Source organism: Excalfactoria chinensis, chromosome 13 (assembly GCF_039878825.1).
Source record: "Excalfactoria chinensis isolate bCotChi1 chromosome 13, bCotChi1.hap2, whole genome shotgun sequence".
NCBI lineage: Eukaryota > Metazoa > Chordata > Aves > Galliformes > Phasianidae > Excalfactoria > Excalfactoria chinensis.
In genome coordinates, this window is record NC_092837.1 from 1,747,615 (window position 1) to 1,773,965 (window position 26,351).

Genomic DNA, 26,351 nt, shown 5'->3' on the forward strand with positions numbered 1-26,351 from the left:
GCAATGCCTTCCATGGGGCTGAGCTAGGCATAGTGCTGCGGGGCCAGGCAGGGGCTGCTCTGTGCTTGTTCCTTTTTGCTTTCATGGAAAGAAAAATGAAATGAAGAGAGGTGGGTAGGAAGCAGCACAGGAATGCTGTAGTACCCCCCAGTGTATGTGCAAGGACATCTGCCCTTAAAAAAGGATTGCAATTCTTTAGGTTGCTTGGGAGCCTGTTAATAAGAAGGCGCCAACGAGCACAGAAAAGAGCAGTGGGGACGAGACTGATTCTTCCCTGGGGTTACCCCAAGTCAGAAGTGCTGCAGGAGGACGTGGAATGGATGTGATGAAGCAGAGCTGTGCCTTGAGCATTATTTCTGCCCGGGAGGGACACAGTCATTGCTTTCAACATTTAGATGGGTTTAGTTCCTCAGGCAGGACTCAGGGTCAGGTCAGTTCACATTTCCGTAGTACAGCTGACTGTTCTAGATGGAACAGAAGCGAGGCCATTCAGTGTAAACTCTGCTTAAGAAATACACACCATTTGTGCCATCTGTATTGATTCGTGCTGTTTCCTTTTGTTTCCTGGTGCTGTCCCACAGGCGAGTCTTGGTGGGTGCGTCCGCATGATAGTGACAGGTGCTGCCCCAGCCTCTCCAACCGTCCTGGGCTTCCTGCGGGCAGCCCTGGGCTGCCAGGTGAGCCAACATCTGGGGGCTGGGACTGCATACGGGACACCCGTGGCAGCAGCAGGGCTTATGGGCACCCAGCGTCCTCGTGGTGGGGACAAGGAGTGGCTTCAGGCACAAGGAGCTGCTGAGACATCCCACCTGTCTCAGCTTTTTAAACCATAGAGTCATTAAGGTTAGAAAAGACTTAAATGGTCATCAAGCCCAACCATCAATCCATTTCCACCATGTCCGCTCATGGGACTGTAGAATCACTAAGGTTGGAAAAGAGCTCTGAGACCCCCAGGCCTGGTGCCAGCCCATCCCACCATGCCCACTGACCGTGTGCCCCAGTGCCACATCCCCACGGCTCTGGAACACCTCCAGGGATGGTGACTTCCCCACTCCCTGGGCAGCTGTGCCAATGCCTGACTGCTCTTTGGAGAAGAAATTGTTCCTAATAGCCAACCTGAACCTGCCCTGGAGCAACTTGAAGTAATTATGCATGTGTCATTTATTACACAACATTTATTCTATATATAAATGTGCAAGAACGGTAACCTGTAGGCATAGCACTTAAGATCCCCACCCTTACTAGAGAGTTTCTTTTCCCTAACCAGGAAGCCTAAGACAATTACGAGGCCTAATTAGAGAGTTTAAAATTAAATGTTAAAAAAACCTGCAGATTTTCAAAATGTCCCCCCAAAAATACCGCCTTTCCCCACTGACAGCTTCCTCCTGCCAAGTAACATCCTGCTAGACTCAAAAGCAAACTGCTGGACTTCTCTGCTCACTGTTTTCAGCTCTCCATAACAGAGTGACTCATAGGGAAGTTAATTCTGCAGGGCCAGGGAAAGTCCCCGTGCCCCATCACGGGCAGGGTCAGCTCACAGGGCTGTTCCTGGGACTCCTCCTGCAGCAGTGAGGTGCTGTGCACTGACACAGGGTGCCCATTTCTTTGGCAGGTGTATGAGGGGTATGGGCAGACAGAGTGCACGGCAGGCTGCACCTTCACCACCCCCGGGGACTGGACCTCAGGTAATGGTTTTCTGCCTTTTCCACATTATTTCTGCACACAGAATTCTTGCAGGAATGCCAACTGTATCTATAGCTGCTCAACTAATAATAAAATGCCAATTATTGTTTGTAAGAGAGCAGACAAACGAGCTGCCAACTTTAATTGCCAGGTCATGTGGGAGCCCCTTTACCCTGCAACTTAATCAAATTGAAGGACGTGGAAGAGCTGAATTATTTTGCTTCTAAAGGAGAAGGAGAGGTAGGAACTCATGTTTTAATATAAACCTCTTATTAGTGGACATTGTAAGTTGTAGTAATAGAAGCATTTTACATCTTTGAGGTGAACGGGTTTATTTAATATGGCCATCAGGGAAAGAAAACATCAGTTTACCAACAGAGCAGTGTTAACAAGGGGCTGTGGCAGCACTGCCAGCCAACGCCACGCCTGATTGCTTCAAAAGCTAAGGCTGAGTTAATTGGTTTGGCTGTGGAGCTGAATTACTGTGATTTCTCCATTGCTGTCATTTCTGCATTGCATAGAAATTAAACTCACTTGAGTTTGAAATCACTTTTAAACTGCAACCCGAATGAAAATCAACATTAATCCGATGGGTTTTGCATTCCTTCCTTCACACATCCTCTGAAAAAGAATCAAAAACTATAAGGAAAATTCTATAGCTCAGTGTATTTTATTTGCATGGGGCACAGCCACAAAATCAACCTTCAGGATGTCAGTGAATCACTATTTACCTTGCTGGTAACCTCAGCAAAATAACGATGTAGTTTAATAGCAACCCGACCTGCTTTGCAGATATGTGTGAAAGGACCAAACGTCTTCAAGGGTTATCTGAAGGATGAGGAGAGGACAAGTGAAGCACTGGACCAGGAGGGCTGGCTGCACACCGGAGACATTGGGAAGTGGTTACCTGTGCGTATCCAGATGGGTGGTGTCAGTTCTGTTGTCCCACATACACCTTCAGGTTCTGCATGTGACCTTCCGAGCGATCTATCCTTAGTAAAAATTAAGGTGAATTCTCTCCCTTCTTTCTCCTAACAGAATGGGACACTCAAAATCATTGATCGGAAAAAGCATATATTTAAACTTGCTCAGGGAGAATACATCGCACCGGAGAAGATAGAGAACATCTACATCCGCAGTGACCCCGTGGCCCAGATCTATGTCCATGGAGACAGCCTTCAGGTACAGCAGAGCCACCAGAATATGCTGCAGTGTGTTGGTGAACTCCTGACCTAACTGGGCAAGAAGTGATAAAATCCCATCAAGTTCAGCCTGATGGTGCATTCGGCCTTTGCCTGACCCTTCTGCTTTCCCTGCAGGCCTTCCTGGTGGGAATCGTGGTGCCGGATGCTGAAGTGATGCCAGGCTGGGCGAAAAAGAGAGGGTTTGATGGAACGTATGCGGAGCTCTGTAGAAATAAGGTTGGTAATTGCACTCGCCTGCTCTGCAGTCGTTGTGCTGATGGGGCATGATGCCCCTTCTCAGGGCAAGAACCATCTGCTCACTGAGGTCAGAGTGATGGCTGAGCCAGCAGCACCCAGCATTGTGCCTCTCCACTCCTAAAGCAGTAGCATAACCACCCTTACTGTTAGCGTTTGTGCCTTTCTTCATTAGAATATTCGCTAACTACATATTGTCCATGAGGAGCTTGAACTTGTCTCAGAAATGTATGTGTTTGTGAAGGACAGTGACGTTAATTGCTTGTAAGGTTGTTTCTGGTGCTTCATTGTGGATGTGTGTGTTTTAACCCAGGAACTGCAGAAAGCAATAATGGAAGACATGGTACGGTTAGGGAAGGAGAGCGGGCTTCATTCCTTTGAGCAGGTAAATGAAACAATGAATTGTGGCCACATTGGCATTGGTCTGCATGCATTGAACAGAGACTCGTTAGCGTTCAGTTTGATACTGCATGTCCTCGTGGGGTGTGGGGGATGTCTGCAGTCTGATTCCAGGGTTCAAGATGGATGCTCTGAGGACTGATGCCTTCCCACTGAAGGTGCTGTAAGGAACTGGGGCTCAAACTGCCACTCTTATAACCAACGCAGGGCAGGCTGCTGTTTTATCTCCAGCCTTTGCACTGACCCTTTTCTGTCACTTGTGTAAATATTTGTGCAGCAGAGCCATAAACACCTCAGGAGGAGAGATGTGAAATCAGTAATGAAGTACAGAGCTCTAAAAGCACATTAAAAAGCACTTTTTACAATATAGAATACTTATTTTTCTTAAAATAATGAACTTCTCAGTCATTGCGTATAGCTAGCAAGGGGCTTTTAGTCATACTCTCATGTAGTCCATTTCTGGGTGGCAGCTGCAGTGAACAATTCCCCATATGTGAGTGAAGCACAGACTTGCCATTCTTCATTTCCCCATTATGCATGAAAATGAACCTCTATTAAAAAGATTCGAGTTTAGAAATGAAAAGCAATGGTTTGTGGTGCACATTTATCTGTGGTAATAAGTCTGCTTTGCTGCTGCTGTGGTCTTCACCACACTTTGGTTTCATGCAGAAATAGAGGTCCATGTGCACACCAGGAAGTCATGCATAGTGAGTGCTGTCTCTGCTACAGAGGTGTCCCTTTCTTTATTCCAGGTCAAAGCCATTTACATTCACTCCGATATGTTCTCAGTACAGAACGGTTTGTTGACGCCGACGTTAAAGGCTAAGAGACCAGAACTGAGAGATTACTTCAAAAAACAGATAGAAGATCTATATTCCAGCATCTCCATCTGAAACCACGGCAAGAACCTTCTGAGTAAAGGACTTTGTAGCAATATTAGGATAATGCTCAAAAGTGCAGAGCCAGAATGACACAGCTGAAGCGGATGAGCATCTGAATCTTACATTTGAGCCTTTTATTGTTTTAGGATTTCACCGCTAACCATCATTTCCCTTTTCCTTCTGTTTTTCTTCAGGTGTGATATCGGTTTTACGCTATGGACACAGTAGGGTACCACCAAGGGTTATGCTAAATTGCCACACAGTACATAGCAATTTCAATCCATGACCGAGTAAATTATGGAAACTTATCAGTAACTCTAAGCATTTCAAGACTAAACTAGGAAAAATTTCAGATAAATCTGTTGATATTTGATTGTAAATAACCTACACATTAGAGACTGAAATTGTGGATAAATCAGTAATGTGGTCTACCTCAAGCAATCGGCGATTGATGGTGAAAGCCAGTGTTCCCTGACCTGTAACTTCAAGCTGGATATCGGTTTATATATTAAGTGATAGCTTTTATATTTTCCAAGACTTAAATTACATCAATTTGACTAAATCACTAACGACCTAACAGCCAGAATAGGAACAAGAACAAATCTCCTGGTACTTGTGCTCAATAGGCCTCTCAGTGTATGACACCTAATGGACAACCACTACTTGGGATCCCAACAGCGGGATCCTTCCAGCTGAGCCCAGCACCTCCTGCATGGCCATGTCAGGTGACCTGGAGCCCCAGGGATGCTGCAGCACAGCTACACAAGGCCTACATGAGAGCCACCTGTGTCTGGTCCCTGGTTGATTACTTTGCAGTCTGGCTGGGCTGGTTCCCTTTTGGAATAGTGCTTAGGGAATGGAGCACACGGTGTGAGTGGGGCTGAGCAACGTGGGTCTGTCTGGAGAACAGCTTGCTTGGGATGCAGCCATGTTGGAGAAGAGGAGGAAACACTGCTTAAAGTGGCTATGAGGACAGTTCTGACCCCAGAGTGCTGTGGGGGAATGCATTGGATGTGGCTGCCAGGAGCGTACCTCCATGTGCAGATGTTTGGATGCAATTATCACCTGCAGTGACCTCTGCAATAAGCAGAAAGTTTTGGGAGGAATCCTGGGCTCCATGACAGGCCTTTGGAAAGGGCTGGGAATGGAGGCTGGAGTGCAAACTGCCAATGAAAGCACAGTGCAAAACAGTGAGAAGCTTTGAGGTTGGGCAGTGTGAGCACTGGGACTGCTGAGTGGGGTCCTACATCCATCTGTGTGCACTGCCTGCACCAGCACCATGGGGCTCTGCCTTCTAGACCTCTCTTGCTAGAGCATTTTCTAGCTCAGAGGGTGGTGATGCGCTGGAACAGGTTGCCCAAGGAGGCTGTGGATGCCCCATCCCTGCAGGCATTCAAGGCCAGGCTGGATATGGCTCTGGGCAGCCTGGGCTGGTGGTTGGTGACCCTGCACATAGCAGGGGGTTGAAACAAGATGAGCATTGAGGTCCTTTTCAACCCAGGCCATTGCACGATTCTCTCTTAGACTGAAAGCCACTGTAGACTCTTGAAACTAAAAGATAAATTATTAATCCGAAGTCTCTCTCATTCCCCCTCTGAAATCCCACTGCATGCTTTAAAAATTAAATAAATTGAATTAATGAGTTAGTTTTACACTGATTTATGGCAGTAATTTCAGAACAAAGAGCAAGGAAATTGTTAATACAATCACTCAAGCACAGAATGAAGTGATTTGATCTATCAAACGTGGGAGTGTTGGTCTGCATCCCATCTGTGCCTGATTCTTCATTAGATCCCGACATAATGATTCATAGCTGTCGAAAGCAAGTAAGAAAAATCACTGCTGTGACCTGATGGTGTTAGACCTTCATTTCTCATCACTGTACACAGCAAGAGCACCCCTGGGGAGTCTGAGTGTGTTGTGTGCGGTACCAGAGGCAGTCCGGCTCTTCAGGTCAGGTCATGCAGGAGATTCATCTCAGAGGAGCACAGCTCATCCCATCCGTGGAGCCCAAGAACACTCATCCCATACAGATGCTACAGCACAATCAAGGACCTGCTACCATCTCCTCTGCTCTTTATAAATGACAACAAAGATCTGCCATCTAAGGAAGTACAGAGAAGCTTTTCTCCTGACCTGTTTCCACCTCATGAATTCAATTTACTTTTCTCCTAAGGTGGCTGGTTTACCAGCTTTATCTGACCACTGAACTCTGGCTCCTGATGTGAGTTTACTTCTGGCTTGGAAGGCTGATGTTTTGGAGTATGTGATACTGCTTTGTTACTGAATAATGTATCTCCTTTTGGTATCTGATTCAAAAGATCAGATGCACCACAGCCAACAATATGAACACCAAAAAAAAAAGGACCACAATAGGATGAAGCAAAATTTGGGAGGAATCTGGTGGAAATTCAGTCCTGAAGCATGGGTACTTTCAGAGCCTGTGGAAAACCACATGAATAAACTAAAAGCTGCCTCTGCTACTTCCTCATGTAACCAGGTATTCCTCTGCAGATGGCTCTCCAGAAGCAGATCAAATATGACGAGAGATTAAAAGTTGCCATGAATACATGAGTAAGACATGAGCCAGGCAGAAACGCTTCTCCCCAACTCGCAGCAGTGTTTGTTCTGCTTTCAGCTCTCTCCAACCTGGCACTTCTTGTGAATAGCAGGGAAAAACCCCAGGGTTGTCCACTAAGCAGTTTCTTTTCCCATGATAACCAATGTCAACACTCATTTATAATACTTTCTTGTTGAAGGAGTCGGGACTCAATGCTATTGCATAGGTGGCAATGCATGCTACGCTTCTCTGTAAACAGCGCTGTTCTTGATGGCTTAAAGATGACTGTATTTAACTACCCAGGGTCACTGAGGCATTAAGTCTGCAACCGAGTAAATGTGACAATATAAGCCCAGTGAAACCGGCACAGCTCTGTTGCTGCTGCAGGTGGGATCTGTGCAAAAACACGCTTGCCTTGAGCAGCCACGTGTGACCGGGTAGTTTTACAGCCCCTTCCCCAAAGGCTATGTGTGCTGCAGCCTGATTTATTGTGTTCTCTTATGTATCCAAAACGGGAGGTTCTTCCTGGGCCTGGTGCTATGCCTGTCAGATCGCTGCCTCCGGTGATCGTATATGAAAATCAGAATAAAACACTTCTTCCAGGAAGAGCAGATTGCTTAGTTATATATTTTGTACATCCTTTGCTTGACACATTGCACAGAAATACACACTGAACTGTGAGCAGGAACCATGAGGCGGTGTCAGTGCCACGCGGGCAGGAGATGTGCAGAAAAGGTGCATCTGCAGGCTGATGTGGCTCATGCAGCCCAGGTGAGAGCTGTCGGCTATGGATGAGGTGCCGTGCTGCAATCCATCGTCACCGTTACTGTGGATATATCAGCATCAGCAAAGTGCAGTGTCATTTCTGCCACAGTTACCAATCGTTGCATAGAACGGAACAATCTGACTTATCCTGTCTCCCGGGACAAAAGAAGCTGAAGGATTTGTTATTCTCCATGCGTTAGAAGCACAAACTGGTGAACCTACATGTAAATACGTTGCTACAAGATGAATGTATACTGGGAAAGAATATACTATTTTTGCATGGTAGTGGATTACTCAGAGACCTCTCGATGCCTTATGCACACGTCGGCAAAGCATTTCATTTAGGGGCAATTCTCTGCATCCTTCTTCTTTCTTTATCTCACTTTGGTTTCATCTGTAGAAAAAAACCCCATATACCAGAATTCGATCTCTGTTTGCTCTTGGAATTAACTTGCTTCAGCACTTTGTGTGTTCAGTGGTTTCTACGCCACATTTTCTCCCATTAAATGGTAAGACTGAGCCTATCTGTTATGGGGGAGAGATCCATATTCCTGGATAACCAGAGAGAAACAGCTTCAGATGTGTGGGATTGTTCCAAAATAAGACATTTCGAGGCATCCAGAGTCCTTTTAAGCCCTTTGTTTCGGCTTTTGTTCCATATCTTAGCAAAGCACAAGCAGCAAACAAGCGATGTGTCCTGTGAGCGTTACCTGTTCTGGGAGTGAAGGGATGAGAATATAGCATAAAGGTTTGTGTAAAGAAAACACTCATTTTTTCCATGTCGGTACGTGGGTGCGTATGTCAAAAAGTCATCCATGGAAACTTTTGTAAAGAATTAAATGGTCCCATTTCTCAGATCTCATAAGATCTACTCATGGGCTGGCATACAATAAAGGCTCTTTGTAAGACCCAATGTCTCTCCAGCACTCTGTTCTCACCGATGTCGTTCAGAACGTGTGTGCCTATAGGAAACGTGCCATAAAAACCCAGTAAAACAACAAGCAGAGGGATGCTGGAGGCTGAGATTGACGTGAGCAATCATCTACAAAAACACAAACCCAACAGAAATATCGCAGGTTCTCTGGAGATGCAGCAGTCTTTGTGTCATGGTTTCATTTCTTCTTTTAAACCGGTGGCGACACAACAGAGTGTGTGTGTGTGTGTGTGCTTGTTTCTTGTGAGCTGACTGCTGGGAATGCACTGCGTGTTTGCAGACCGCGTGGCTCAAACTATAAAGTCTAAAAGCACTCCATCGCTGCTCCAGTTCTTGCGTGCCGTGCTCGCCGGGTGCCCCGCCATGCCCAGGGCTGCTCTGTATTGCCATGGTGGTGGAATAATGAGATTCATCTGCTTGTGAACACAACACGAGGTCCCACAAGCAGCAGCTGGGGTGCAGAGCTCTGCCATGCCCACCACCATGCTGCACACTGCGCTCGTCAGAGGAGCCAAGCAGCAGCCCCAGCCCTCAGCCTGGGACACGGAGAAGCAGCGGGGCCAGGCAGGATTTTGCTCAGGAAGAACATGCTTTGTTTTTCAGCAGAAACACAGCTGGGGTTCGCTTGGAGAATCCAAACACCACCTTCATGCCTTCTATCTGCGAGGGCACAGCCTGAGACCCTCCATTTCTCCCTAGCATAAAGTTTCAAGACGCAAAACAAATCTCCCCATGCTGGGGATGTTTATTGCCACAACCCCCCAAATAAAACAACACACACCTTTTGCCTCTCCCCATCCCATCCCATCCCATCCCATCCCATATCCCATATCCCATCCCATCCCATCCCCACGAGACGCGCTTCCTCCTGCTCTGCTGACCCCGCACGCAGCACAGCGCCACCTGGTGGCCGTCATGGGCATGTACTGCGCATGCGAGGTGCGGGACGGCGGTTGGGGCCGCTCGGGGCTTTTAGCAGGGTCGGTGCGGTGGGTGCGGACCTCTGCTGAGCCGGAAGGGGGTGAAGGAGGAGACGGGACACGACTCGCCATGGAGCGGCCGTACTGGCAGAGCTCGGCCTGGGCCGGGAAGGCCCCACGGAAGAAGCGGCGTTTGTCTCCGTTGCCCGGCGAGCTGCCCACCGCAGGGCGCTCCGGGCCGGCGCAGTGCCGGCGGCGGCTGTTCGGCAGCGCGCGGCGTGGGGAGACCCAGCCCGGCTGTAAGCGGTGTGCGGTGCTCGGCTGTGCGGTGCTCAGCTGTGCGGTATTCGGCTGTGTCCGGCGGTTGGAGCCGCTGCTGGGGGTGCGGGTGGTGTTGTCAGGGCGGAGCGGGACAGAACTCACGTGGAATAAATAGTCTTTGAGCTTTGGCATAGCAAAAGTCATTTCTAAATGCTTATTGTTATTCGGCAGGCTTCTGAAATACCGGAAGGGTTTTGAGGATATTATCTAAATTTGGATGGATTTTTATTTTTTTTTTCTTTGCTTGGCATGCTGATGAACAAATAAATGCTTGGGTGGAAGTAAACTAAATCCAGGCCTTAGGGTGTGTGTGAAAACACAGAGCCAGAAGTGTGATGGGCATCAGCGAGTGGGAGCATTTAGAGGTGCTGTGATAGAAACACTCAGCTAAATTCTATTGCTGAACTGAATGCTTGTTCTTCCCCAGACCTGAAGAGAAAATCCACTGTGAAAACCTTACCGAAAATCAAGGAGAATCTTGAAGTCACCCAAGGGAGCCCTTCCTCCAATCAAAGGTCTGTTTGAGTGCTTTCATATACGTAATTATCACTAATTAATTGCTCTTTTGCCTGCTGTCTCTTGTAAATGCAGTCTGAATGCTGGATGGGCTGATGCTGGTCAGGCTGCCTGCTGGCACCTGCTGAGCAGGCGTTGGGTTGTGTCAGCTCCTTCCGAGCTCTGCAGCTCCATGGGTTGAGCTCTGCTCTGTATTTCAATTCTAGCACTCAAGTGAATGTCAAAGAAATACCCTTCTTGGAAAAGAATGAAGAGAATGTGGAAGGCAGCACCGTACTGCTGAAGGTGAGAATGCCATTTTGTTCTAATGCTGATGGTTTATGAAGGATAAATTAAAAGAAATGTGACATAGCATCACAGAATGGCCTGGCTTGAAAAGGACCACGATGCTCATCCAGCTCCAACCCCCTGCTGTGTGCAGGGTCACCAACCACCCCAGGCTGCCCAGAGCCACATCCAGCCTGGCCTTGAATGCCTGCAGGGATGGGGCATCCACAGCCTCCTTGGGCAACCTGTTCCAGTGCGTCACCACCCTCTGGGTGAAAAGCCATCCAAAGTAATGGATATTCCCTATGAGTTTTATGGCTGCAAGTCAGCTTGTAGATCTGTTATTGGCACATGAAAATGGTGGCACAAATTGTGTTCTGAATAGCAAGTTTAAGTGGAAAAGTATCAGGTAATAAGATCCTGAGTATCTATTATGGCATATATTCTGATATTTATTGCATTTAATGCCTAGATCTGTTTTTTTTTATGTGCCTTGTATTGGTTGTTTAATTTTAGGAATCTCCAATAATCAACTTTGAAAGTAAAGAAAGCCTGAAAACCAGTGATGTTACTTCAGGTGGGTGTAGTGATCACGCATGGTGTTATGGAGTATGTTTTTGTATCTGTATAAAACAACATGTAAAAATGAGAATTGGGTTTTAATGATTGAGCCCATAAAGTGTGTAAGAGATGACACAGCTTATTTGGAAGCTGCCTTTTTTGCCTCTCTCTCTCTCTCTCTCCAGGCACAGGGATGACTCTCCCTACAGGTGTTTCATCTTTTCTCCTTGAGTGTTTGGATGCAGATTCCTCTGCAGACCGTGACACAGTTGCTACTGACACCACAGAAAGTTTCCCATCCCCTGAAACGTTAAGAGATGAGGAATGTTCAGGTGAGGCTTCTGTTTGTTTGATGCTGAGGAATTGAGGAGGCTGTCTGAACTTAACAGGGCCAGTATCCTCTGTCGGTGTGACTTTCTGGGTCAGCTGTGAGCCACCGTGTGCTTAAAGTATAAACCAGGTATCTGGGCCTCCAATCCAGAGCAAATCCAGACCTGATGTCATTTATGTCATTTGAATCATAGTTTCAACTTTAAGTGTTTGCTGTTGGCTCAAGTTGTTTGCTGGAGGTGACTGATTCATCTGCTTTGAGCTGAATTTCTCTCAGCGGTTTCGGTATGTTTGGACTAAGACAGTGCTGCTGCTGTGCTGTAAAGTCTTGCAAATGGGATTTCTGTCACTTGGTCAAAATTGTAATAGCTCAGTAAGTTTTAGTGTGAGAAGCTTCTGCTTGTATCTTCTGTGTCCAGGGGCAAGTAATGCTGGCTTCGAGGACTTTGTGAAATGCAAGAACTCCACTCTCCTGGACTGCAGCAAAGCAGTGGCCATAGATAAGATACTGCAGATCTCAGATCTTTCACCAATATTAGGTAAAAATTTCCTGCAATACGAAACAGTATATAAATAAACCTCCCTATAGTGCAAGGAGCTCAGTATATACAATGCGTAATAACTATTTTATGCATGGGGAACAGCTGCTTGTTCAAGTTCTGTGTTTGCTTCTAATGTTTTGCTTTACTGTGTGCATAGAACAAGGTCTGGCTTGCTTGGCTTTTTCTTTTAATGTTTAATTTTTGTGGTTTTTTTAGACCCCATATTGAAAGACTGTAAAGACCAGCACATAAAAAGGTAATCTGCAAAGCAGGCCGATGCATCAGAATGCTCAGATTTCTCTATTATAAATCATATATTGGGCAATATGAGTAAGCCTGTGATCTTGCGAATGTTTCTGGTGAGTTTCAACTGCCTGTATCCCCACCAGCTTTAAAACTGGTGCATAGAGACAAGCAGGTATGACTTTTCTTATTTGGCTTCTGCTTCACTATTGAAGCTGCAGGAAAATCAGTGTAACAGAGCCCAGTGCAGGGTTTTGTGGGGTTGGCATTTATCTATCAAGCCCATAAAATTTGCTATTACCACTGACACCAATTCAGTTGCAGAGATGTTTACCCCCAGGCTGTCTGGCTGGGATTGCCTGTGCAATACAGAGCATGAGGATCTCCTGTTGTCAGCTCCTGATCGTGTTATGGGCTCGCAGAGGACAAAGCTAGGTTCTGCACGTATCTTTCCTTTTCTGTAGGACTCATTAGCTAATATGAGACACTTACAGATATTACTGAATACAGCCTTTGTGACTGTTAGGCCAGGTTACTACCTGCTGTCTGGTTGTTATTTTCCTTTTAGTTTTAATTTGGAGTAGTTTTTCCTTAACAAGAAGAGTAGCGTATGTGAGATGCTGAAACCCCTTTGTTGCCCTCCTTACTGTTAGGCTGCCAGCACTTCTATTGACAAATTGTCTGTGTTAAGTACTTTCTGTGTTGGTGATTGTCCTCTGTAGCTCTTAAATTGCAAATATCTTCAGAGTAAGCGCTGTTACTTGATGGTGGATGATAAAGTGTCAACTAACTGTAACGTATATTTAGCAATCTTTTAGACACTTTTCACTTTGATTTCCGTATGCACTTTTTTCAATGAATGTTAACATCCATTCAGAACAGCTCACTTTTTTCTCTTCCCCCTAGAAAGAGATCCAAATGCAATTACAGTTCTTCAGAACTGAGTGTTTCAAGTACTGTGGCAGGTAAAATACCACAAGCTAAGCACAGCTTGAACTAGAAGGGGAAGTGTGAGTTGAAGATCCTTCCTGCTAATAAGATTTGTCTCACAGTGAGTTAGTTAGCAACAGCAAAACAGAACTGCATTTTTACTTGTAATTTTTACCTGTGATGCTTAGTGAAAGCGGTGTTTCTCACTTAGCTTGTGCAGCAACAGGGCTGTTAGTCATGCTGCTCGCTTTAATCAATGTCAGCCTTCACGAATACAGGAGTCTCTCCTGTAACTACAGTTCTGAACTGTGATTGATGCAGTTCTGGCTGTAGCCCAGGTACCACACTATTTTTCTCTGCTTAATTTGGACTGTAATAGTAGCAGAAGCTGCCACTGGCAAGGACTGTTGTGCTTATGCAATTCCTCTGCTCACATAGTATGCATGTCTGATGGTGAATAACCAGGTGAGCATGTGATTAATAAGCAACCTGGTTTCCTTGAGGAAAGGGAAGAGGAAAAATGCTGCCCTGCTGACAGCGGGAGGCAAGGGAGATGAGGGTTGTGTTGAAAGGAGGAGGTATTTGTATGGGTGGCTTTGGAACAATCCCTCTTTAAGAAGCATAGGCTGGAGGGTGGCTCTGGGCTTTGAGATGAAGTTAATTTGTTTGTTGGAAATTTATCACAGGGAAAAAAATCTGTAAAATTACAACTGCAAGAGAGAGAACTCCAGCCCTAAAAAGTGGTACGCGCTGTTCTTCACCAGTAGGAGCGGCAAGAAAGGTGAACGATCTTCAACAAGTCAGCTAGGTTGTAACACAGATGATTTGCCCCTTCTTTGTGCAGGTGGAAGTCCCTAACTGGGAGTGTAGATGTACACTGTTGTCAGCTCCTTTAAAGAGGTGCCTGCAGGCAGTGGCAGGGACTGCAGACGTATCTTGCTTATACCTCTGGATAGCAGTTAATTGTCATGGGTGCCCCCTAGGCTCACTATTTCCAACTGAGTTTTGTCACTATTACCAACCCAACTGTATGGAGCTTGAGTTTATCACTGGGACTCTCTTTGTTAATGCTTACCAGACAGCAGAGATTCACTTTTTAACATGAAATGTAATTGTTTCATCCTTTAGCCTGACAATCAGACGGCTGAACCCAAAAGGCTGAAGAGCATCAGAAAAAAAGAGTTGTCTATCATGTTAGAAGGTAATGCATCGCCTTGTGGTCAGCTTGAGTCTGCCCCAGCAAACACTTCAGCCAAATCAGTGAAGGTGACAACAGAGGTACTGCCCTCTAGACAGACAGATGATGTAAGTAATTGCATCGTGCTTTGCTAATTCACAAAGGCATAAAATTGAAGTGAGAATTTGTAACCATGACAAATGTAACAATTAAATATGAAAAGTGCTATGGAGTGTTTTATCCCCTGGTTTTGAAAGGGACTTCAGAATTACCTTTCCTGTGCTGCAGTCAATTCATTCTTTGTCTCAATTTCACACAGCATAAGACAAAAAAGTGTACATTTGGAACTCAGTGTTTCAGCTTTAAGAACTGTTAGTGACTTTCAATGGGGTTGTCATGAAGCAGGGTGGTGTACTAAGGGAGTGCTGTAGGAACAATTATAAACAGCAAGCATCTGATTTGGTATTCCTCTGTCTTATCAAATGAGATTCACAGATTGTGAAGAAGAATAGGTGCCCAGGAAACACTGGTTGTGTTCAGGCTGCAGGACTAGATGAGATCATCTATCCTGATGTGCATTTTTAGTGATTAAAACCAAACCAGTCAGTCTTTGTGGTTCGATCTAATTCTGGCTGTAGATATGCTACAGCTTCAGTTGCACAGCAAACTGTGTGGAATTCAGCCAGCTGAACGGCGTAAGATGTTTTATAACACCTTCCAATAGAAAACCAGAACTTGTCTGTCATGGAATTGGGCAGTTATTGCTGTGTTGTATTTTGGAGTAATCATAGCTTAGCTTGTCACCAGTGTGCAGAGCTTCATCGGGGGAAGGCTTATTCCTGAATCCCACAGGGTCTGTCCAGAAACTGTTCCTGCATCTTGGAGCTCAGCTGAAGAAATTATTCCTCCAAGTCCAGATAAAAGAAGATGATTTTCTTTCAGGTTCTGATGTAATTGCACTCTATAAGTCCAGTCTTGGCAGGTGTATATACAGTACTATCATTAAAGCCTTACAGTATGGCAAACAGTTGAAGACTTTATAAGCTTTGAAACTTTCTATTTCCCATTCCTATAGCATGTTAATGGTAGGCAAGTTAGTCTTAGATGTTTTCTGATGACGTCCCTTTAATGTCCTCCTGCTTTCTTTGTTCCATACTTTTTGAAGGTCCCTGGTAGAAAGCTAGAAGAATGTCTCTTTAGTGTAAATAGTTGTGTGAATGAAAATGTCACCCATCTTTTTCAGTCTTGGTGTTACAGAAAAGAAATCTGCTCCATTGTCAGAACTTCTCCGGGTCACAGGCCTTCCAGGCATCGCCAGCTTCCAGTTAACACAAAAGCCTTCTGTCTTCCTGAAGGAGTGCCTGAAGGTAATGGAATATAGAATCGATTCACTGTATACACAATCTCTAGCTATCTGTATTATCTGTTTGTCTTCTAAATATCTAAAGTTTCTTCTGCCACTGCCCAGTTGGATTGTGTGTAACCCGTTTTGCTAAATATGCAATTAGCATCTCAGCTTCTTTCTGAAGCTTTCATGTTTCTCTTTCACTCTTGTAGCAGTTGCTTTTAGTTGGCACTGTTAAGATGCTCAGCAGATGAGAGTGTATAAACAGGGAGGGGGAACGGCTGTTTATGAGGGTGGATAGTGACAAGACAAGGAGGAATGGTTTTAAACTGAGACAGGGAAGGTTTAGGTTGGATCTTAGAAGGAAGTTTTTCACCCAGAGGGTGGTGACGCACTGGAACAGGTTACCCAAGGAGGCTGTAGATGCCCCATCCCTGTAGGCATTCAAGGCCAGGCTGGATGTGGCTCTGGGCAGCCTGAGCTGCTGGTTGGTGACCCAGCATGCAGCAGGGGATTGAAATGGGATTATCATTGTGGTCCTTTTCAACCCAGGCCATTCTGAAAGTTCTTCATGTAATTGGATTTTTCTTTAAAGGTTTCTTTTTCTTTATTTCTGAGGCCCTCAGCACACGGGAAGCTCCTTTCTTCACTTCCTAGCTTTTATAAAGCGGAGATGAGAACTGTGTACAGAACTGTCTCATTGCTATCATGGAGCTCAAATCTCCTCCCTTGAAATGCCATTCCTTGTAGTTTCTCAGCATGCCGCTGGATGGCAGATGTCTCCCTTGGTTTAAAATGCCTTTTACAGACAGTGTCTGCAAGTAATATGCAAGTTATATTCAATTGTCTGTGCTGTGTTAATTTAGTGTACAGATACTGTAATAACAATAACAGACTATAAAAATTCCATATATACACAAACTTTGAATGGGATTGCTGCTCCACAGCTTGAGTGCATACAGCGCCCAGAGAGCAGGAGGTGTCTGTGAGTGCATGGACTGTGGTAGTGCAGAACGTAGGTCATACTTGGTATGCAACTGGATGGCTATCGAAAGAAAAATGTTTTCTTTTGCTACTTCTTTAGAGCAGCCTGGGAATGAAGAATTAACTTAGTATAAGTTTCTGTGGGCTCTTTGTGAGCTGGGTGTTTCCCTCTCTGCTCTTTGGGGTTATACTTTCTCCATTAGCAATGCATATGTGCTTAAAACTGCTGTTCTCTCCTCACTAGCAGTGGACCTATAAGATTGGAGTTGCTCCCAGTAATAGATTCTCTTGGTCATGTAAGAATCTATCAGAGTAATGAGGTTTCTTTAAGCTTGAGAATATATCATTCTATTGATAGTACTTTTATTTTTTCCCAGATGTTATTACAAATTCTAAACTGTGGGTCTGCTGTAAACCCAGATGAGGATTCTGATTGCCAGCAGGAGTCAATGGAAGTGAAGTTTGCTGTAGAAGGGAGGTGAAACAGAAGTATTACAGAGTAATTAATGGCCATGTTTTTTTTGGCATCTACATTGTTTGAAACTTAATATAATGTTTGACAGTAAGCCTGTAAGTCCTTTACTTGAATACTTCAATATTAAATAATTTGTACAAGCAACTAGATCTCATTCCGGATATCGTTCTTTAAGAGCTCCATGAACTGAAGCAGCATCTTTACTTAGATTTATTTTTTTAAAAGCAGATTGCATTAATTGATTTAGTTTTGCTTCTTGCTGTGCCAAAACTTCTGTTTGGTTGAGGTTGGGTATCGGCCTTTACAGCTGCGGCCTCCACTTGAGGAGAGAACACCTGGCTTTGGTGTGCTTGTGCGGTGGCTCCTTACAGCCTCTTGCTTCCTCCTGTCCCTGTGGTGCTGCCAGGCTGCCCCTCCTCAGGAGAATGCACATCTCTTGTGATGCAGCTCTTCATGCAAAGTGAAGCCAATAGCACGGTATTTACAACCTGGACCTTTATATAAAGTATCAGCTGACCTTGCTTTATTTTCCAGTGCAGGTTTGGGGTGTAGATACTGGCAGGTTTCTACAGTGATGTTGTATCTATGGAGTTTTATTTGTGTGATAGGTGAAGTGATCCTTCCATCACTAGATTTGCACTGGGATACACTACAGTGTTTTGGCAGAGAAGTAGACCTGACAGCCTGTGGGTAAAGGCTTGCAAGGTCTGACAGTGAGAGGTGAGAGGTTGTCATGGGGTTATCCCTGGATATCAGTCCTTGATGGGGACTGCCCAAAGGCAGTAACTCGGAACAAGGACGTGAACTCTTTAACTGCCTCTACTCTGCATGATGTTCTGATGTGGAATAGCGACAACAGAAATCACAAAACCACAGTGGAGGTCCCTTGTATCACCTAATGGCTTCAGGCCTGTGAAGGAAGAGCCTTGCATGAATACAGCAGTGGAAAAAAAAGCTTGTATAGATGTCTGGAGTGCTGGATGTTGATGTTGGTTTGGATTTGGCAGTTGACTGCTCGTTCTGTATGGTCCATAGGTTAGATTCTCAGTGCTGCTGGTCCTGTTTGTGGATCGCTGATGTACAGATGTCATTCTTCAGTGTGCTGAATGCTTTAGAAAACACTGACAAGGGCTTGGCTTTTCTCTGCTCATATTTACTGCTTGCTGAAGTAGTTTGGATCTCTCCAAAGTTCTCGCTAACACCAGTCCTTGCCCAGGTTCTTTTGCAGAAGCAAGGAAGTTTCTCCATGTTTCAAAATAAGTCTGGCTTTCCAAACATCTTGAAACATGAGGTTGTTTCTCAGAACTATCACCCGGAATTGCCGTGCCCTGGAAGCCATTTGTGTTTCCAAAAAGCACGTCAAGAAGACATAAAATTCACAGCTTCAATTAGTTTGATTACATCTGAGCAGACCTGTGGAAGTTGAGGCCCTGGGCCTTTTCCCATTGCTCTGGGTTAGAAGGAAGCGTAGATAGAAGAACTTGGATTTAGTCTCTAAACAAATGTTGTCTAAACATATCATATGGCTCAAGGTTAATAATCGTGGCATTGAATTATTTTTCCTTTAAGCATTAGTAGAGAGCGTTCTCCCAGTATCTTGTTGAGTGCTTCCAGGAATCTTCTAATTACCACCACGACCCTTGTTCGTACAAATACAAAGCTGCTGGTAATGAAGTGTGTCAGAATCTGCAGCCCTTAGGAGAAAAGGGTTAGCACCTCGATGCAGCTTTAAGCAAAACTGAGGTATGCAGTAAGTTAGGATTATGATGGCTGATCATTCTCTACTTGAACCAGAGTAAAGGAGATGTTGTTATAAGGGTATGCCAGCAAGGCCCTAGGAAAAAACACTCGCTCTGCCCCCAAAGCATTTTTATTTTCTAACCCTAAATAGACCGATACTGACAAAGTAATTGGAGAGTGCAAGATCAAAAGGTATCGCTTGTAACTGTGGGGTTGGCTGCAGCAGCCTCAAAACTGCAGTTTTACTTTTTGTTCTTTCTCTCAGTGTGATGAGGCCGTACAGGGGGACAGAAATATCACAGACCATGATCTTTCTTGTCCTTCCCCTCAGTTACAAAAGCACTGCTGCTTATTTTCATCTTTTGAGATGAGAGAAAGTGTAATTAATTACCAGGCGAGCTCTCTGCCCTAGGGAAGGAAATCTTACTCGTTTCGAGGCCACAACAATATCCACTCTTGTTCTGCTTTTCTGAAAGGGTAGGCACTTTCCCATGCTTTGGTTTCAAACTGAAGAATGACTGTCTAAAATCTCTCTCAAAGTGGAAACTGGTTCTTCCATGTTAGTGGATAAAGGTTACAGGTCACAGGCAGTTGCTGGGATAGTACAGAAGAGCTAATTTGTGCAGCGATTGAGAACGTCCTCGTGGTATCAAAGGGGCTGCTTTGTCACAAGCCTAGACGTGGCGAAGTCCCAATGGCTTGAAAGGAATGACAGTGAGTCAGTCTGCACAAGGACTTGCTATCTATGAAATGTGCTCTGTAGATGCATGTTCAGTAAAGCATGACAGGGACAAATGTAAGAGGGTTTTCATTGATTGTTCTCAGTTATTCTTTGAAATGAATGGTTCTTCTAGGAGACTGAAAGCGCTTGGAGGTGATGAAAGATGTTTTCTTTCTTTCACTGGAATGCCACAGGGGTATGTACGTGTACCAGCTGCAGTGTAAAGCCCTTGTATGCAGATGGTTCTGTTTGTTAGTTCTTTAAACCACAATCTCTCAACACAGAAGGGCCGTGTTTGGAGTCTGAGGCGATTCACACTGAATGGGCAGATAAGCTGAAATTCATGTGTTTCATGCAGGGGTGAGGATTTGCCTGTGGGGAGGTTTTTCAGGAAAATGGGTGGTGAAACATATTTCATTCTTTCTCTCTTCCTATCCATCCTCCCCTCTGCTCTCTTGGTTAAGGTGTGTTAACAAAGCTTGCCCGATTCCCATGCTGTTAACTTTGGAGCTTTGGAACAGACTCGCTTCTAAAGGGGCTCTGGCAACTTGGATTTGAATCCACTCAGTGTTAGCTCAATCTTCAGTGCTGTTAATTGTGAAACTGTTGAAAGCTCAGCTGTATTTCCTGGGCAAAATCTACTGTTTTGTAGTATTCTATACTTGGAGATCTTATCTGAAACTGTATTTATGTGTCCAGTTTGAAGGCTTTCACATAGTGAAGGGATATGGAGATCTCTCCTCAGTGAGCCTGCAGCATACAGGTGTGTCCTCCATACAGAACAAGGGGGAAGGATGCATCTGAACATTGGTTCCTGCTTTCTGTTACAAGCATCAACTTCTAGTGGATGAAAACCAGAGATCCTGCAGGCAGCTGTGTATCTTAAGCACTAAATACCCTTGTTTAAAAGTATTTCTAATGTAACGTTATGTCACATGCTGACTTAGTTTAATTCCATTTTCTGGGGAAAGCAGATGAGTCACTTCTATTTAATTGGTTCCTAATTATTTTCACTTTCTGCTAGTCTCGTATCTTAACAAGTGAGACAGTGAAGTGGGTTGTTAACTGTACCCATTGATTTAAACCTAATAAATACCTCTGCAAAAAACGCTCGGTCCCTTTTGGCTTGTGTTTGGTCTGGATTCACATGTGGGTTATGTGTGGGTTACTGTGTCCTAAATGCGTTTGGCAGATGGATGTTTTATGGGTACGATGGCTTCCCCTACACACAGCACACGCGGCTGCCTTCCTTCCTCCCAGCTTGGAGTGCTATTTCTGTCTGTGCTGGGAGCCCCCCCACCCCAAGCAGACCTGGATGAGATGAAAGGTGGGAAGAGATGAGTTTGTTTTTTCTCTTTCATTTTCAACCCCAAAGCTTGACCTGTCCAAGGAAATCAAACTGAAACCTGCCTCCACTTCCAAGGAAGTTTCTGAAGCGCTGTAGGCTGGATGTAAGCTAGGATTACTTCTCTCAAACAGCAGCTGAGGGTCTCAACAGGCCGCCCGGGGTTGGGGAGGGGGAGCCGCCGTCCCTGAACTGTTCCGGAGCGGGACGACGTGGCACGGGGGCACACGGGCAGTGGTTCGGTGGGTGGGGGTCCCGGAGGTGTTTTCCGGCCGAGGTGGCTCCGTGAGCAGCCGCCGAGCTCTCGGCCCCTCGTGGCCTTTCCCGGGCAGCAGGAGGAGCCCGGCCCCACTCCGCCTCCCTCCGCCGGGCCCCGGCCCCTCTCGCCGCTCCCCACACGGGGGCTGCGGGCTCCGCTTCCCCCGCGCCCGGCCCACGTGGGGCCTCAGCCACTCAGCGGCCCACGCTGCGCCCCGCCGGGCCCGCCCCGCCGGCCCTCCCCTTCTGGCAGCGCCGAGTGACTAATTTTTGTCATATGACTGTGACACCGAATGGAGTCGGGCGGGCGGAACTAGCCGCGGCGCGGGGACGGCGCGGAGCCCGGCGGCGGGGGGCAGCGGCGGCTCCCCAAGATGCCGCCCACCCTGTTCCAGAAGCTCTTCAACAAGAAGCACGGCCTCAGCTCCCCGGCCAGGGACGCCAGAGACGACTGCGTCTTCAGGTAAAGCGGCGCCGGGGCCGCCCTCCTTCCCCCCCGCCCCGAGCTCGGGCTCCCGCTCCGCCGGAGGGGCCGTGCGGGGCCGGGCAGCGCCTCTTCCCCGCGGCGCCTCCGCCATCCGCCGCCGGGCTCTCCTCAGGCGGCGCCGCGCTGCCCCTCACGGCGGCCCCGGCCCCGCCGCCCTCCTTCTGGCCCCCGGGGCGGCCCTGCGGGGGCTCCCGGCGTTCCCTCGGGGGATGCTCGGGGCCGGGAAGGGGGGGAGAACGGTGAGGGAGGCCGGCGCCATGCCGCTCGTCACGGGGCTGCGAGCCGGGAGGGAGCGACCTTAAAAACGTGCAGAAAAAGGAGGAGAAAACGCTAAGTCGCTGCCAAGAGAGGTGTAGGGTTACTGGTGAAATCTGTCACGATCTAACCGCGAACGGCGCTGGGTCCTCAGTCGCAGCAGTGGGGCTGAGGAGGGGCGGTGTGCGGGGAGCCCCGCGCCGGGGGATCCACCCGGAGCTCCGTTCGGGGCCGTCGTGTGGGAACGGCTCCGTTTCTGGGCTTTAAAACAGAGCACCCCGCACTGGGAGGCCACGCAGCCCCCTCTGGGCTGGAGGGACAGAAGGTGGCCACTTTGTAAAGTGCAAAGTTTGCAGTTTGAGTGTGGACCGAAAGTTGTGCGAGGTGCTCCTCCCACCTGCTGCCCTGACGGCCCCACCGGCGAGGGGACACCTGAGTGCACGTGGGGATGCGATTCCTGCACCCACTGCTTTGGGCGTCTCATAGTGCTTCTGCTGTTGTTGGAGCATCGCGGTGGTCACGGAGCATTGGTGGGTCCGTGGAGCCCTTGCATGGTCAGCACGCAGCTTGGGCAGCACCTGAAGGCTGGTGCTGCAACTCATAGAGCTGCCTTCTGGAGATGCTGCTCTCCTCTCTCCTGGCTGTGGTAGTGGCTCCTTTAAAATACTTTAGGAGACAAAGCTTTTTAACGATGTCCATCTCATCTAATTCTCTAACTTAGCTTTATTCTGAGGTCAGGCCCCTTGCTGGGGAAGGGACACCAGGGCTGGGCTGTGCCACTGCCACACCTTTCCCACCCTGATGAGACCTCTTGTAAGGATGAGTTTGTACAGAGCCTGGCACTTAGCTGAGCAGCTGCCATGCAGACCCCAGGCAGAAGCATGTGGATCACAGAGCGAAAGCGCTCTGCTGGGAGATGCCTCTTTTTCCTTCTCAACTCACATTGTGCCAAACTGGATGTGGATTGTGAAGATATGTCACACTGTCTGCTCTGCCCTCCTCCACTCACGTAGTGCTGCTTCACCGTGTCATGGGAACCGTCAGGCAGCTGCTGGTGGATGCACAGTTGTTCACTTGGTGCTGATGGCTGAGGTGTAGGATGAGGCTGTGATACCAAGAGCCAAGTGCTGGATTTCGATGGCCTGTAGGCACGTTGCCTAATGGCTTCTTTTGCTTTCCAATTGGGGATAAGTCTGGAGTTCATCCTCACTACACATGGCCTTATTGATTGTGGGTGAAACTTAAAGAGAATGCACAAAATAAAGACTGTTATTTATGATAGTCGGGTTTTGGAACCCAGAAACCTGTGCTATGGGCTTTTGTCTGCTTCTGTGCTTCTGGTAGGTGTGAGGGCATCAGTCTCATGGCCTTTAGTGATACAAGTGTATCATCATGTATTGGTATGTTGCTATTTGTTTATATCCTCAGTAAGGAAACCTTTTCCAAGTATACTGCACGCTGTTGCTGTTGATTGCCTTCTCCTTGGTCCTCTTAGTGAGAAACTGTAGGAAAAAAACTTACAATTATATAAATTCACTTAATATATTTAGGGGTTGATAAGGAGATAGAAAAGCCCAACTTCTACAGCAATGACATCTGTATAGCAAATGGTTTTAGGATGATTTTCATGCCTTTTTTTCCTCTCTATGACCATATTCTGCCTTTCCTTCAGACTTATTGTGAACATTTACTAAAGCGTAAGTTCTACTGATCTGAGCTTACGTTGTTTCAACAATAACAGAAATTACCTTTTCCTCTGGAAGCTTTTCCTTATTACTTTTCTTTTTCCTGCCTAGAATCCCTGTGTCTCAGGTGGGGATGTGACATGTTGAGGCTGAGTGCAGCAGCACTTCAGAAGCAGGTGTGGAGAGGCTGCCCCTTCCGGGGAGGTGCCCAGTAAGTCAGCAGCTGCAAAGCATTTGCTGATGTCTCACTTGGTTTGGTTTTTCTTTCCCCTATATATGAGAAGCAGCTTTAAGATCCACTACATATTGGTATTTTAACCCTTCAGCTTAACTGGTGACAGTCAGCAGAGCTGATCTTCAGACTGCGCTCTCCCTGTGCAGCCAGGTGTTCGTAGCAAGAGCAAAAACATTCCATGCTTTTATAGTAAAATATGTTTACAAGAAACACCTGCAAGTAATCCAGAACAGAGACAACCCTTAAGCTCTAAGGTGTCGAGTACCAGCTGTCTGCTGCAAATAATACTCACGTGAGTGGATTTTCCCCAAGGGTAAATTCTGCTATAAATAGGATCCTTGACCATGCTGTGCATCTGGTGGTGGCCTGCTAGTGGCAGGAGGCAGGGCAGGCTGAACAGGCCCTTGCCAGCCCTGTGCTCCTACCATCACCAGGGATGTGGCATTGCAGGTGTGTGTGTGGAATCAAAGCATTCCAAACCATGCTTAGTAGGATGAGCCCAGAGCTCAGTGAATTGCTCTCCAGCTTTATGACTTTGTTGTTATGTCACTTCTTGTTAAATATGTGCGTGTATTTCCAATGGAGGGTCTGCAGCAGAATTTCTGTGGCATGAGATTATGTCCATGGAGACAGCAGCTGGGAGAGCAGCACTGTTACCTGCTGCAGGGCTGGGCCTTCACACTGAGCTGCAGGACTGTAAGTTTGGTGGAGTGGACCTGGGGAGAAACTGTTTCATTCCATCTCAGGTATGAGGTTGAAATGCTTGCTCTGTTTTATCTCTAGACATCCCTCCCTCCTAGCTGGAGGCGTTATTAATTAGGACTGCTTTTTACACTGAAGCTCAATACAAGCTTGTCTTTTTTTGTTGTTAAATCTAGGGATCTCTGAAGTACCATCCCACCCCAAGGGGCATTCTGCTGGTGTTTGCAAACTCTGTTCTGCCCTTGTTAAAGCACCTGTTGTAGAGGTGCAGCTGTGTGGTAGTTGTTCAAGCCTGAAAGAACCCCTTCCAGTTTCGGGTCTTACTGACAGCATGAAGTATCATTGGGCGCGTTCTTCCTTTAGGGGCTTGCTTTGGTTTTCTGGGTATTTCTGAGGGCAAGCACAGCTTTTCCGAGTGGGAGGACACAGGAATAAATAAATGCTCTTTTCCTTATACACAGAGAGGGCAGTTTCCAGCCATTCTGGATCTGTGCTTTTTTGAGGTCTTCCTGTTACAGGAGCTGTTCCTTTGCTGGAAGTGGTTTGCCAGGTTCCCAAGGCCTATGGCTGGCTGCTACGTAGTGTTTCCTGAAATACACCCAGGCAGGAATCCCCCATCAGCCCAGGCACTTTCTATTTCTCTGTGGTTGTGTCTTTTGGTATCCTGAGCTTTGTTTCTTTTCACGTGACTTTTGCCAGCTGGACTCATTGGGGGAATTGCAATAAATCTTGAGTTGGAGATGGGTACTGTGACTTAAGGATGCTTCACCAGCCAGGGCATCTGTAGTGCTGTTGTTCTTGCATGGTGCAAATGCTGTCCATCTTCTTACTACAGCGTAATTCATTGCTTCTTGACCCAGGAGGTGATTTCTTCTAGCTTGATTTTGAACTGAAGAGGGATCTGGAGGCATTTAACAGCACGTTATGGGGGGTTTCATGAGGGACTCTGGAGTGAGGTTAAGGAGGAATGTGATGGTTGCCTTTGCGTTCATTTTCCAGGTGAATTTTAACCACAGAACTTCTGGTAAGTTTTCCTTTTGTTCCTGAAGGATGTCACTGGTGACATGAATGCAGTGCATTGTCTCTTCCTCCTGTGCTGAGAGCAGGGGTAACCAGCAGAGACTGCTGCACTGCTTTCCCTTTTGAAGCGTGGCTTTATTGGTTGCCTGAGGAGTTCAGACCTGGCAGTATGTTGGCACTGTGGTATCTTCAGACCCAGATTCAGAGAGAGGGCTTGCACAGTTGGATTGGTAAAGCCTCTGCCAGGCTTAGATGGCATTTACCTGCTCCAGCACACAGGGTACTGCACTCCATCTTGTCAGAGGGTTCTGTGTATCCACCCACAGCCTGAGCCCGGGGGGTCGCACTTCTCAGCTGGCCACATTGCCCTGCACAGCGAGCAGATTTGTTGCCCTAACAGCACCCCATGAGGCTTCTTTGGGCTGTTCCACAACAGCCACCCTGGCCATCATCTGCGATTAATGACATGCTGCTTTCTGATATTTGTTTGCATCTGTAAGTGTTTCACCAGTGGCTGCTAGATTGTTGGAATTTTGCTGCCTCAAAATCTCAACACCTTTGAAACCGACCTTAGCTGGATGTGTGCTGCAGAAACTCCAGCTTGTCATTATTTCCAGCTGTCTGGTGAATT

At 46.7% G+C, this 26,351-nt stretch overlaps 3 protein-coding genes across 10 annotated transcripts in view; all 3 read left to right on the forward strand.

The window, feature by feature from the left end:
• Nucleotides 1–8,635, forward strand: part of ACSL6 (acyl-CoA synthetase long chain family member 6) — a 36,521-nt gene extending 27,886 nt beyond the window's left edge. For all 7 annotated transcript variants that reach the window (XM_072348492.1, XM_072348488.1, XM_072348489.1 and 4 more), the window contains exons 14-21: nucleotides 582–677; nucleotides 1,613–1,685; nucleotides 1,835–1,923; nucleotides 2,476–2,592; nucleotides 2,722–2,865; nucleotides 3,003–3,104; nucleotides 3,436–3,507; nucleotides 4,274–8,635. In XM_072348492.1, coding sequence (XP_072204593.1) covers nucleotides 582–677; nucleotides 1,613–1,685; nucleotides 1,835–1,923; nucleotides 2,476–2,592; nucleotides 2,722–2,865; nucleotides 3,003–3,104; nucleotides 3,436–3,507; nucleotides 4,274–4,414 — 834 coding nt within the window. In that variant the 3' untranslated portion in view covers nucleotides 4,415–8,635. The remainder of the gene's footprint in view (nucleotides 1–581; nucleotides 678–1,612; nucleotides 1,686–1,834; nucleotides 1,924–2,475; nucleotides 2,593–2,721; nucleotides 2,866–3,002; nucleotides 3,105–3,435; nucleotides 3,508–4,273) is intronic.
• A 974-nt stretch (nucleotides 8,636–9,609) lies between these two features.
• MEIKIN (meiotic kinetochore factor) lies at nucleotides 9,610–20,829 on the forward strand. Its single transcript, XM_072348619.1, has 12 exons — nucleotides 9,610–9,880; nucleotides 10,330–10,417; nucleotides 10,625–10,703; nucleotides 11,202–11,262; nucleotides 11,432–11,578; nucleotides 11,996–12,115; nucleotides 12,335–12,374; nucleotides 13,268–13,326; nucleotides 13,978–14,072; nucleotides 14,420–14,596; nucleotides 15,712–15,835; nucleotides 17,175–20,829. The coding sequence occupies exons 1-12, from the start codon at nucleotides 9,712–9,714 to the stop codon at nucleotides 17,219–17,221; spliced, it is 1,206 nt and encodes a 401-aa protein (XP_072204720.1). The 5' UTR covers nucleotides 9,610–9,711; the 3' UTR covers nucleotides 17,222–20,829.
• A 794-nt stretch (nucleotides 20,830–21,623) lies between these two features.
• Nucleotides 21,624–26,351, forward strand: part of FNIP1 (folliculin interacting protein 1) — a 59,941-nt gene continuing 55,213 nt past the window's right edge. For both annotated transcript variants that reach the window (XM_072348280.1, XM_072348282.1), the window contains exon 1: nucleotides 21,624–21,799. In XM_072348280.1, coding sequence (XP_072204381.1) covers nucleotides 21,711–21,799 — 89 coding nt within the window. In that variant the 5' untranslated portion in view covers nucleotides 21,624–21,710. The remainder of the gene's footprint in view (nucleotides 21,800–26,351) is intronic.